Raw genomic sequence first — 12635 nt, 5'->3', positions numbered from 1 at the left:
ACAGTGAATTTTCTAAATTGTTGTCCGCCCACCCCAACAGGGGAGGACATAAAAGGGGACACAATAAAGCCATAAACTGTGGTGGTGGCTGGGCCAGGCATGCAGGGGTTATATGCTCCAGCGGCCCAAAGGCAACACATTTTACATCAATACTATTGTCATTCTGATGGGCTGTGGGGCGAGCAGCCGTGGGACAGGAGGAGGAGGGAGGGGAGAGGGAGACTAGAGAGAGATAGAGAGTGAAGGAGGAGGGTGGGACACTTGTGATGGACTTAGCCTGGAGTAACCATGCATTTGATTCACATACAAGGAAACTGATGAGGACGAATACAAACAAGATACCCGGCAGAGATCAAACAAAGTCAGCCGTAGTGATAACAATCAAGTTAAGAGTTTTGTCTCAGAGGATTGTCAGCCGGTCGTCATGGAAAGAATGACCACCAAAGATGTGACCACTGTGAAAGACATTTTAAAACCAGTAATGAAGGGGTTCACCGGTACAAATTTCATACTTCACTTCCCAGAACATAACTTTTTATGAAACGTGAGGGTCGGAAGTTTCTTTAACATCGGTATTGTTTTACTCCACGTCACAGGCCGGTGCTCTCCGCTTGTGCCATGTTATCAAGCAAGTCTGTTTTAAGGTGGTAGTTTCTTTGTAGTCCGACGTTAGTACATGAATCATAATCCTCACAATTAAATGTAAATAGGAAGAAAAAGGACTAACTGTTTGACGTATTTCCTGGGTGAAATAAAGGTTTTATACCGCAGCTTTAAAATGAGCAGATTTATCACTGAAAACACATTTTACAGTTTTGTTAGTGTAGATGGATTACCTGATGGATTTCACAACAGACTGAGTGTGTGGAGCCATATGGGAACCAGCCTTTGGGAGATCTGTTTCCAAGTAAAAGAGGTCACAATACGTTCAGTGTCAAATGTTTTATTGATTTCATCCTAATTCAATAATTCAGCACAAAAAAAAAAAGATTTTCATGGGGGTTTGAAAATGAAATGAGGCCAATGAATAATTACAGGAATATACATCTGGTACCTGTGCCATAATGTGTTTTAATATTAGATTTCATGATGCTGCTTAAAAGGCTGCAGGTGACTCATATATCTCACTTTCACTGTGGTTAGATGCACAGTTTGTATTAAGTCCTAAGTGGTTTTAATTGTACCAGCAGTATTTATACTTGAGTAACGTATCTCACTTGTCTCTCCCTCTGATGTCTGCTGCCTGGGGGCCGTGGTCTTTCTCCTGAGGACCTCCGGGGCATGACTGAGCTGGGCGGACCGAGGGGGCTGGAAGGTCGCTCAGCAGGGGCTGGGAGCGTGCACTCTGCAGAGAGAGAAGGCTGAGTGCCCACCGCAGGGAGAGAGCCCGGTGACCACAGTCTGGAGGTCAGTGGTGGAGTGCCCCCCTTCACCCACCCCTCCTGTGTTTTATTCCTCCATAACAAAGAAGATAGGGAAACAGGCAGTGACTGAGCAGCACTCGACCTACCGCCCTGTTTAGGGTAGTGGGGGGTGGGGGGTTTCCTCCAAGTCTCTAAATGTGACAATAATTGATAGATATCTTTGTGAAACTTGTATGAAGCCAGTCTCCAGCCAGTCGTAGTGGGGAGTCCTCTACAATATACCAATAAAGATGTCTTTTCAATGCCTCAAGTCAAGCTGCGATATGTCATGGCGGTGCTGACAATGAGGCAGGTCTGTTTTCGATCACGAACATTGTCGTGTGTTACGGCATCATCAAAAATGTGCCTAGCTCAGCTCTGGGATTTGGATGACAGTTGCTCTGTAGGAGCGGTAGACGGTGTGCAGGGCCAGGGATGGATGGAGGGAATGTGACAGTGGTCTAATTTATGAGTGCAGGCAGAGGAATCAGTCTGCGGTCTGCGTCTGAACAACATTGAAACCACGTTTCCCAGGTTGAGGCCACAAGTGCAAAGCAAACTGTCTGTAAAGGCAACGGCGATTAAGGTCAAGAACATCGGAGCCTGATCTCAAAATGAACTGTGACTCAACAACACTTGTGGTGGTGTTTTGTACAAATCTCTGCAAAGGAAGGCCTCAGTCTGCGTGTCTGCATCAGTAGGTGCACAGGAGGGGGAGGCACACACAGAGGTCCCCTACCGGGCCGGTTTCTACGGTGACCTGAGAAAGGCCGTAACCAGGTCCGGCTCTTTCTCAGGCCTAATCAGCGTATTACCACAAAGAAGGACATGTGTTCCCCCCCCCCCCCCCCCCCTACTTCTCTGCCCTCCCTACTCAATCCGACCAGCATGGCTGGACACAGGCAGCCAATAAAACCAGGATTAGGAGGGTATCTACACACACTGGGCTGAAGCGAAAAAGTTTCTGAACACGCCCAATCCCGCCCTGCTCCGTTCACAAACTTCTTTTCATCGTTCTTCTCTGTCTCTCATTCTTACCATCTTCCACTTTATTTCACTTGCTCCCGTGTTTATATCCTTCCTTTGCCTCTTCCTTTCAGAGCCCTCACCCTGTAAGCTCTTCACACAATGGGGCATCCAGAAATTACTCATTTTGCTGGAGCAGTTCGGCAAATTCCCAATGCCTCTTGCCCAGCTCCCCCTTTATGCTCTGGATCCTGTGCTTTTTGCTGTTATGATAATGAAATGTGCTCCATCACAATGACAAAGCTGTGCATGTGTTTGGCTGTGTATGTGGAAGAGAGAATTTATGTGGATTCACGCTCCTTTACATATTTTTGCATGAATTCAAGCTCTTCTAACACAACGTGCACGATGGAAACCTTCCACTTGAATTTCATGTCCATGAAACAGATTTTCTTTTGCCTCTGTCTGTGAAGTAGTTGCCTGATTAATTAAGACCATATAACAATAATAACAGTAACGTCCCCTTGTGCAGTGCGTTGTGTCTGTATAGGAAGTACATCATGTTTACTGTCGTGATCTGTCTGGAGACTTTTGGAAGTCATGTGCCTCGAGGTGGCTGAGAGACTGCAGCTTTACCTCAGTGTCTCTGCTGACGTGTTCTGGAAATGGGAGAGTGTTAAAGACGGTGTCAGTGCCTTTGTCGGGACTTTTTAAGACAGGGGACAAAAACGACAAGAGCTCTTCCCCCAAATAAACCTTTTTCATTAGAGCAGCAAACACTTCATCCCTCTGCTGTGTGAACGAAGCTCTATTGGTGTGTGTGAGTCACTCAGCAAGGTCCCACATGGAAGAGCCTAAACCCTCAGCGGTCTTCAGCCGGACACTGAGGCGGCCTAATTAAAGGGCACTTAAGCCGCACAATGTGCGCCGGTGCAGGTTGGAGTTGGTGGGGGTCCCCGTCGAGAGGGACAGAATTCATGGCACTCGTAAACAAGGGAGTCCAGGACAGAGGGACAGAAGAGGGCTATGTGCCAAAGACTTTGTTCACACAAGATGAAGAGTCAACAGCCTCCCTATCCCTCACCCCTCCTTAGCCATCCCCCCTAATAACCACCTTCTTCAGAGGGGCTGCAAACACAATGCCATCCCACTCCCCTCCTCTTGCTCTCAATCACTGTTGGGACAATGAGGGGAACCCCCGCCTCCCCCCAACCCCACCACCTCCACCATCTTTCTGCCCCTCCCCGACCCCCAAACAGACACTTCTTTTATTGAAATTCTTTGGTGTTCTAATCCTCAGCTTCCTCCAGGGGCAATAATGGACTCCCTGCGTCAGCCTTTTCCAGCGAGGCTATGATCCAAGCCTGCCTGGGTCACAAGTCCACCTCTCCCATTGGAGAAAACCACCCCAGCAGTGTCATTCCTGTCACATCCAGCTCATCCACAGGCCGTACGAGCTCCAGTGCCATTGACCTTAAGAACACATTTGTATTGCTAGTCGTGCATAATTCTATATTTTCAAGTAGCGTTTTCTACAGAACTGCACAGTTACAGCTGGCAATTGTGACCTTTATACTTTTTATGCAAAAAATAATCAGATGCCTTTAGATTAACAGAACAAGTTAAAGATGCTTTTCATTTTTTCTTTTTCTTTTTAAATGATATTTATCAGCTTTGTTCAATTTGAACAAATCCCCATTTTGGCTTCGCTGCATCTCAGTTCATCTGTGCACCATTCAAATGCAGAATTCAAGGAGTTTACCAAGCATTTTCGTGTTGCCTAACAGTTGGCAGGAAGTGTGGAAAATGCTGGAAATATGAAATACTGGTTAAAATAAATTGTCAGCAAATTGCATAAGTGAAATGACAAGAAACACAATGACTGCTGAATACAGATTATGCTGTATATTTTGAGTGATTAGAGTGATTAGTAGACTGTAGTGAAATATTACTGTGGGTGATCCATTTCAGTGCGGGAGGACAAAAAAAATGAAACATACCTCAGAGTATAAAGCATCAGCACAAACTACACTTCCGAAAAGACTAGAAACTTGAAGAAACACCACTTTAAAACATTTTCAATAAAAACTACACATTATAATTTCTCATGAAAGTAGGAGTTGTTGTTGCATGGCTGCTGGATCACGTCAGACTGACTTTATGTAGGTGTTCCTAATAAACTGACAAAAAAGCGTAGGCATTAAGGCATTAAGAGTTATTTGGACTAAAACTATTAGTGGTAACAAGTAGAAATAACACAAAGGACGAGCTGTGCTTAATTATAAAAGCTTTCATCTTGACTGCACCACTGTGCCTCTGTTAAAGCTGCATCACTGTAGGTGCAGCACAGTTCCACTGCAGGATGGCACCAGCCAGTTCAGAGTGTGTTGATGGTGACATCTGCTGGTCATACACAGCCAGAAACTCGGGGCTGTCACACATGAAACACTGTGTCCTGTCGGTGGCTGCGACACGTGTCCATCATAAGTTACCAGAATCATTACAGTTGGGATTTGTTTAATTGAGACAGACCAGAATTCAGCGGAATGGAAACAGCAAAAGAATTTGACTGTAATGTTAAAAGAGGAAAAATTGAAAGGTCCTGGACTCATTTCAGTCCAAAATTTAAAGCTCTCCCGCAAATACAAAACAGTGTTAGGTTCAATATTATGGCTGTAAAACTGTAGCTGATAATTAAATACAAGTTTATGAACCTGAACAAAAGAATACAAGCAAACATAACAAATGCACACCGGTGCACTGCATGGCACAATGAAGCAATTCACATCCAGGCATGCTCTGTGGCCTGTAGGTCTGCATGTTGAACTGGCACTGGACTCACAGCTACAGATGCCACAGCAGAAGACAACATGCAATGCATCTCATCATTAAAAGCTTTTACTACTGGCATGAGTCCTGTTAACAGAATCACATTACGTCTGAAAGCCTTGGCCAGATGACCTGCGGGCATGAGCCAAAGTGTAGAGAGATGTAATCTGCAGAGGAACATATCTAAACATCTATTAAATATGTGGTTGTGAAGAAATGGATACGACCGCAGGACTCTGAGGCTTTGATTTTATCATCAGCAGTGGCAGCCAGAGTTGTCTTACTGCGAAGATCAAATATCCACTCTCCTTCTTGGCTGAGTGTAAATAATTTTTTTCTTATCTGTACTATAAAAGAAACGTGAAATCAACAAGCTGTGAACTAGGGAACCAATTATTTAAGAGCATCTTATTGATTATTGATTATCTGCTCACACTTACAGTGTTTATAGCTTAAGAGGACCTTAAATTTTAGAGGTGATTTTGTTTTGTTACCTAGAATCTGGTTCCTAACGCCTTTGTTTGCACAACGGTCCCTTGAAGTGTATTTATTCTGCAGAAACGACCAGAAAAAGTTTGCTGTCTCCCTTTAAAACGTCCCTCTAAATGTCAAATATCTCCAGATGACGACTTGCTGATCTGATACTGCATGTAGGCGTCATCATTTGCCCCCCGTCTTCAGGTGTTTTTTTTATCAGTGTCATGTATTTTGCCATTGTTCCAGTGCCAGCAATGATCTCACAGCACTGTCATCCACCGTTCACAGTCGAACAGAGCTCTAGGTTTACACAGCCAAGACAGCTACAGCACCCGAGGCTACGAGCATTGGAGAGAGCCCACTGTCAGCCGGCCAAACCTGTCTGATGCCACTCATCACAGGGGTACCCTTAGAAACAGCGGGTGTCGTGTAACATCGCATGCAAGTAGAACACAGTTGACCCCTCAAGCCTCGGGCTACTGTGGGCCTAAATTAGTATTAGGGCTTATCTTGGGATCTAGAACATGACACTGTTGATCTTTGATTTTGGGACCGAGGTATCAGCTCTGTCAGTCAGTTTTCTTTGCCTGTAGCAAGGTCTCCTCTCACCCTAAGGAGTCAAGGGCCTCCTTTTGTACAGAAGTATCAAGTGCTAACCAAAGTGGAGTCAGAGTACAGTCTGTTTTAATTAAACACAATTGACAAACAAAGTTAATTTAGATTATATCAATACAATTATACAATAACTAAATAAAATATTTAAAAAAAACAGAGACAGAAAATATTTTATTTAGTTCTGTTTGTATATTTTACTTAGTTCAAAATGTACACTGTACAATGGTAGTAATATAAGATACTATGACACACAGCAGGTTAGTTTAAGTGAATGTATGGAGCCGAACAAACCTTGAAATATCATATTAATCAAAACAGATGTGATTAATAACCTATAATCAGTATTTTCTCAAACACCGTTGAAAACATTTTTATTTTTCCATAATCAAACATTGCAAACAAGGGTCAATCATGCGCGTTCCTTCGGACCCCTCCCCCCGCCGTGACGTCGAAAGGGGGCGTGGTCGAACGTTTTTATCAACGCATTGAACGGCGGTAGGTCAGCTTTGGCCACGTGACGTGAGGCGACCAATCAGAGCGCAGGGCGAAGCGCAAAAAAACCCAGTCGAGGTGCGGGCCCGTGGAAAAAAAACGGGCAGAGATGACGTTACGTGGTGAACGGTGCTGTGTTGTCACCAGCTGTTGGCTCGAAGACGAAGGAAAAGTGGATGTGTCTCAGTGGATTGTGCGTCCACGAGCGGACCGTAACGGCTAACGTTTGGGGATCAGAGCTGCCGCCGGATGACTGATCGGGACACCGGAGCCTCGCCAGCCTCCCGCTGACAGAGTCAGTTATATAACTGAAGGCATCGTTAAGACAAAAAAAAACTGTGATAACGGACTGGTGCCCGAACAGGTCGGAGGTGAAGCCATTTTCCTCTGCAGTGAGTGTAATGATTTACCTCCTCCAAACGTGTGTGTACTTTTACGTCCAGCAGCGCCCGGTGGTCCACTTGTAGGTCTTTGTGCGGAGCCACGTTGCGGAATATGTTGTAGCCAGTTTAATTTTAGGCTCTGACAACTCAGAGAGCAGCGTGCTGGACTGAGCAGGCGCCTGCCTCATTGTTTACTCTTGTCAATCAGTGGATCAGACAGAGACACTGACACACACACACACACACAAAACATTAAAGATATATCTTCATTTAGCTTTAGCTCCGTGTTAGTTCCTTATTCACCATTACTACAGAAATTGGTGGTTTCTGATTGGCTGGCAGGTGTCCCGTTAAAATCATTATTGGTTGTGTTTTGTTGTGCAGATGAGAAAACGGTCGCTAATATGGGATTGTGTTAAAAGCACGTACCACACGTGACCTGGGCCACAAGGTTCATTAATATCACCACAGTAATGATAAAGAGTCTTATTTGTTTAATTTTTTTTAATTTAGAAGTTGGAATTTTTTAAAACAAGTAAATAAATAGAGCTGAAGCGATTAGTCAGTCGATTTATCGTTTTAATTTTTTTTGCTTTGAAGCAAAAATTGTGAAGCAATCATTTCCAGATTTTAACCTCTCAAATGACCTTTGAAGACGCTGGCACAAGTTTTAATGATAAAGCAATAAACTGAGAAAATAATCATCAGATTAATCGATAGTGCAGTTCATGTACGTCAGTGTTCATTCCTTCACTTTCGCCGAATCATGGTAAACACACATGGACCCCAGGAGGAGCAGATACTGTTATTTATGTCATTAACATAAATCTTGATAATCTTCTTGGTTATGATTTGCCAGACAAACCTTTGCAGATGCCATGTGTGAATAATCAGGTCCAGATTTCTTTCTGTTTTTCTTACAGAGCTCAGACCAGCCAGGGTTCAGACTGAGATCACGTAGTGTCTGTGCATTGTACAGGAGGCAGAGTGCTTTACAGCAGCACCGCCGCCGTCATGAATGTGGGCACGGCGCACAGCGAGGTGAACCCCAACACCCGGGTGATGAACAGCCGGGGCATGTGGCTGTCTTACATCCTGGGCATCGGCCTCCTGCACGTCATCCTGCTCAGCATTCCCTTCGCCAGCGTACCCGTGGTCTGGACCCTGACCAATCTCATCCACAATCTGGTCAGTGGAGCAGAATGCCCATAGGCACCAGCACTACCACTGCTAGCCTTAACATTTACTGAACAAGCCAGCTCAGTGAGGGACACATACAGTGCAGTGCAGGCTTAGTAAAGAGGTTTGGGATTTGGTGAATGAAAATAACTGAGTCAGAGGTTATAAAATGTCTGCACTGTTCTATGAAGTAGGTAAGAAAATGTCCTTCTTGCTGATTCACTGCTCTTAGTAATGTTCTTTGTTAATAAATTCATTCATTCATCTTCTATACCGCTTGATCCGTCAGGGTCACAGGGAGCTGGACTGTGGGTGAGAGGAGGGGTACACGCTGGACTGGTCACCAGTCACACACACACACACACACACACTCACACCACCGTGCCTCCCTTTGTTGATAAATTGGTGCCAGTAAAGTTTCAACCAGTTTTTAATTTTCAGAGTTGAGATATTCCTCAGTCTTGCATCATAAACGTTGATTGCTTAAGACTGTCTGTCTGTCCGGCCCTCAGTTTCAGGGAAGAGTTCAGTATTAACCACAGTTTAATCTTTTACAGAGGGGGATTTTAAGGTTGTGGATTTGGTTGTATCATACGGTTTTATCACAACCATTGGAATCCACAGATCACATTCGCTTGTTGCTTTTGGACTCTTGGGTCTGTAAACCAAGAATGTCTTCGAGGCCGAGCCCTTAACCATTTTTCAGCCTCTGGGGATGTGGGCAGGGCTGACTTCCTGGGTTATTTTGTTCCAGGAACAATAAGTAGTGTTAGTCATTCACCAGTATGTAATTTATATTCTATATATTTCTTATCACAGTGCTCTTCTTTGTCTCTCTGACTATCTGTCTCTTGCCTGTTGCAGTGCATGTACCTCCTGTTGCACACAGTCAAAGGGACGCCCTTTGAGACCCCAGATCAGGGCAAGGCTCGCCTCCTCACGCACTGGGAGCAGATGGACTATGGTGTGCAGTTCACCGCTTCACGCAAGTTCCTCACCATCACACCTATTGTCCTGTAAGTGGCCCTCCAATCCTAATGCTTGTGAAACAGGTGCAGGGAACAGCTGATCATGAAGCATGGATCTAAACTCAGACCGGACAGACCAATCAGAATGACTAAACACTGCGACAGGGGATTGAATCTGTGTCTCTGTGGCGGCGGAGAGTGCTTTTACCCCTCGTCCCACTGCGGTCTTTAATCATTGAGCTACCTTTACCTTTGGATTTAGCACCTGGTACGAAATTACTGTGTACCTGCGAAAAATGTACGTTTAATTACTAAATGTAGTCCTCCTGTACCTTTATTTCTGAGTTTGCACTCACGAGGAGTGTTTATTGATTAGCCTCCCTGCTGCTCCCTTATTAGCCAGCCTCACAAATGAAGGGGTTTAGTATTTGCAGCAGCACCCCTTGCTGCTTTCATGCCCTTTTCTGTCCTTATTAACCAGCAGAGTTCAGTTTACAGGAAGCACTCTGGTTCCCTGGGGTTGATCTGCCAGCTCAGCCTGAACATTGTAGTGATAGCAGTTTTGCAGGTGTACACTTTTTTTTTTTTTTTTGCCCTAGTTTCAAAGGACTATTTGACATTTTGTTTCACAACCATTGTCAGCAGGATGAGGCAAGTGGTCAGTCTCTTGGCTCCGGATGGAAGAGCTACGCTTCTGTGAAAGTATTTTGGGAGCTTTTTTTTTTTTTTTTTTTAAACATGTCCTCACTTGTTCAGCAGAGAACAGAATGTGCAATTCTTCATTTTAAGCTCACAGAAATCCCTCAGTGGTGTGTGCAGTTATGTTTCTGAAAATTCTGTTTACATCAAATCAGCATAGCTAGTTTCCCCTTCCATTCATTCGGGTGTTTCTGTAGGCTGTCATCATTACTTCTTCTTCTTTTACTTTATCCCTGATTCAGGTATATCCTAACCAGCTTCTACACCAAATATGATCGGGCCCATTTTGTGGTCAACACTGTTTCCTTGCTCACTGTACTCATCCCCAAGCTGCCCCAGCTCCACGGTGTGAGGATCTTTGGGATTAATAAGTACTGACAAGGCGGAAGAGGACACCTCCTTCCCTTAGTCCCCATGGACTGCTGAGAGCACACAGAGTATCAGGGCTCCTATTTGGCTCCAGATCCATGAGGATCCGTGGCTCTTTGGCTCACGACTCTGCTGAGCAATGCTCTAAATGAAGCCTACTGGGGACACTGCCATGGTACCAAACCCCAGGACAGAGACACAGTACTCTATAGAGAAAGCACAAAGGGAAAGTGTACTGCTGTGATTGTTGGAGGCCCATTTCCTTGAGTTACAAGTTTTCCAGAGACATTTAAAAAGCCTTTGTAAAGGGGAGTATTACGTCCATTTCTGTAGAAATGACAGTTTCCTGATGTGACAGGTGTCGGGGCAGACGACAGTGTAGTTGCACAAATATCATGTGCCATTTTACACCAGTTGGCACACCGAGGCAGTAATCTGAGTTTTTTTTTTAAATGGTACACTGCTGTAGTTATTCAGCTTCTCTCCCACGTTGAGCTTTCTCTTTCTCGAGGCTTAGACTAACAATACCTTAATGAAATGGACTGCTGAGGCGAGACACAAGAAACCACAAGGATCTATGTTTAGCCCTCACTGCCCTGCTCAGGGCCGCGATTAGGAAGTTAAGCAACTCTTATTTTATCTGACCACTTCCATATTTGGACTCGGCCTGGTCTGTGTCACAGCGAGCCTTCCGTCTGCTGTCAAACTGTCTTTATTCACCTGCAGACTGAAAAATAGATAAAAGCAGAATGTGGCATAATCGCAGGATTACGTAACGTTTTAAACATTAAGAGGTGAAAAGTAATGTTTCCTCTCTTTCACTAAATTCTGTTAAACAGTGTTGTCATACTGGAAAGAGTGGTTTTAAAATGGGATCTAAATGTATTGTTGTTTACTAATGTTAACCTGAACAGTGTTAACCACACATTTCACTCTCAGCTGTAGTAATAGCAGTAGCCATATTAACATTAATATTGACAGTAGTAGTTCAGCTTTTCAATCCTGGTTCACTTACTGTTACATGCTGTTTCATCTTAATTATTGCTGAAACCAAAACATGTGCATTCAGTTATTTCTTTTAGCAGACTGATGTATTGAATTGGCGTAATTTATAACGGATGCAACCAATGACAAGCGTGGACCAAAGATCCAGACAGCTGAGGAGTTGTAAATACAAGTGGATCTGCTGCAGCGTTTATCTCTTCATCTTGATGTTTTCAGATCTTGTCTTCATTATCACCATAAAGGGCTTTATCCAAGGACGTGCTACAAGATTTTGTAGCACAAAGTGACCATGCATTTTTTTTTTTTTTTTACTGGACTGTTTAAGACAACAGTTGTTGAAAGATAGTTGACCTGAATGTTGATCAAATGTGAAACAGTGTGCTCATGGCTTCTGTTCAGTGGTGACTGTTTTTGCTTTTTGAAGGAAATGTCAATGTGATCTCCTGTAAGAGTGCTTGACCCAAAATACAGTATTTTTCAAGTATCATCTCAGATCGTGCGTTTTGTGTTGCCGTGCCAGAGTTTGTCAGTGTTTCACTGAAACAGACAAAATCTGTCGGTTTTATTAAGATAGAGGCAAAGTGAAGAAGTGTGTGCTCGTAGCAGTTTTTCCACTTCGTTATACAAATTTGTTCTAAAACTGATGGTTGGTGTGTAATCATGTGAGCCTGTTAAAGGCTTTGAAACCTGTAGGAGCATCTTCCCTTTTTGAGGCTTTAATGAACTTTTTTGTGCAGGTTTCAGGTCAGTCCAGAAGGCTGAGCATTAAATCTAAATGTAGTTTGATAGATTAGAAGGATTACGGATGATCTAAACAGAAATTTACATGTCTCCATGACTCAGTGGCTTGTTTTCGTTTGTAGCCTTTATTTGAGTTCGATCCAAGATTAGTTTCTCCACAGCAGTTGTGTGCATGTCCTCAAAGCTTCCTGACTGCATTGCAATAATCAATAGTTACGGAAGCCCTTAGAAGGGAGTGAGAAACAACACATTTTCTAAATCTGATCTAAATTGTTTTCTCTTCTTGTATTTTTTTATGTGTGAAACAAGTGGAAAAAAAGTTTTCTTTGTCAGGATTTTTCTGTTTGTTGTTGTAATACTTTTTTAGGCCAGAAGAGGCTGAAGTGCACCTGGAGTTGTGCTGCACTCTCAGATCAGACTTAGCATTTTTTTTTCTCGCTCACGTCTCAGGGCCTCTGTGAACAGTTGTTTTCCTTCGGTACATCAGACTAATAAAAATTACATTGTTG

General features: G+C 43.7%; 1 protein-coding gene across 3 annotated transcripts; it reads left to right on the top strand.

The window, feature by feature from the left end:
* Positions 1 to 330: 330 nt before the first annotated feature.
* On the top strand, positions 331 to 12088 carry ormdl3 (ORMDL sphingolipid biosynthesis regulator 3). 3 transcript variants are annotated; one of them, XM_041029289.1, is made up of 4 exons: positions 331 to 1407; positions 8089 to 8353; positions 9209 to 9360; positions 10254 to 12087. In XM_041029289.1, the coding sequence occupies exons 2-4, from the start codon at positions 8180 to 8182 to the stop codon at positions 10387 to 10389; spliced, it is 462 nt and encodes a 153-aa protein (XP_040885223.1). In that variant the 5' UTR covers positions 331 to 1407; positions 8089 to 8179; the 3' UTR covers positions 10390 to 12087. The 3 variants fall into 3 exon arrangements, with proteins under 3 accessions (XP_040885223.1, XP_040885224.1, XP_040885222.1); XM_041029290.1 differs by lacking the exon at positions 331 to 1407 and adding an exon at positions 6884 to 7174 and having other exon boundaries at positions 8145 to 8353; positions 10254 to 12088; XM_041029288.1 differs by lacking the exon at positions 331 to 1407 and adding an exon at positions 6886 to 7174 and having other exon boundaries at positions 10254 to 12086.
* Positions 12089 to 12635: the final 547 nt, after the last annotated feature.

Source organism: Toxotes jaculatrix, chromosome 21 (genome assembly GCF_017976425.1).
Source record: "Toxotes jaculatrix isolate fToxJac2 chromosome 21, fToxJac2.pri, whole genome shotgun sequence".
Classification (NCBI taxonomy): domain Eukaryota; kingdom Metazoa; phylum Chordata; class Actinopteri; family Toxotidae; genus Toxotes; species Toxotes jaculatrix.
This window is presented reverse-complemented; position numbering and strand designations above follow the sequence as displayed.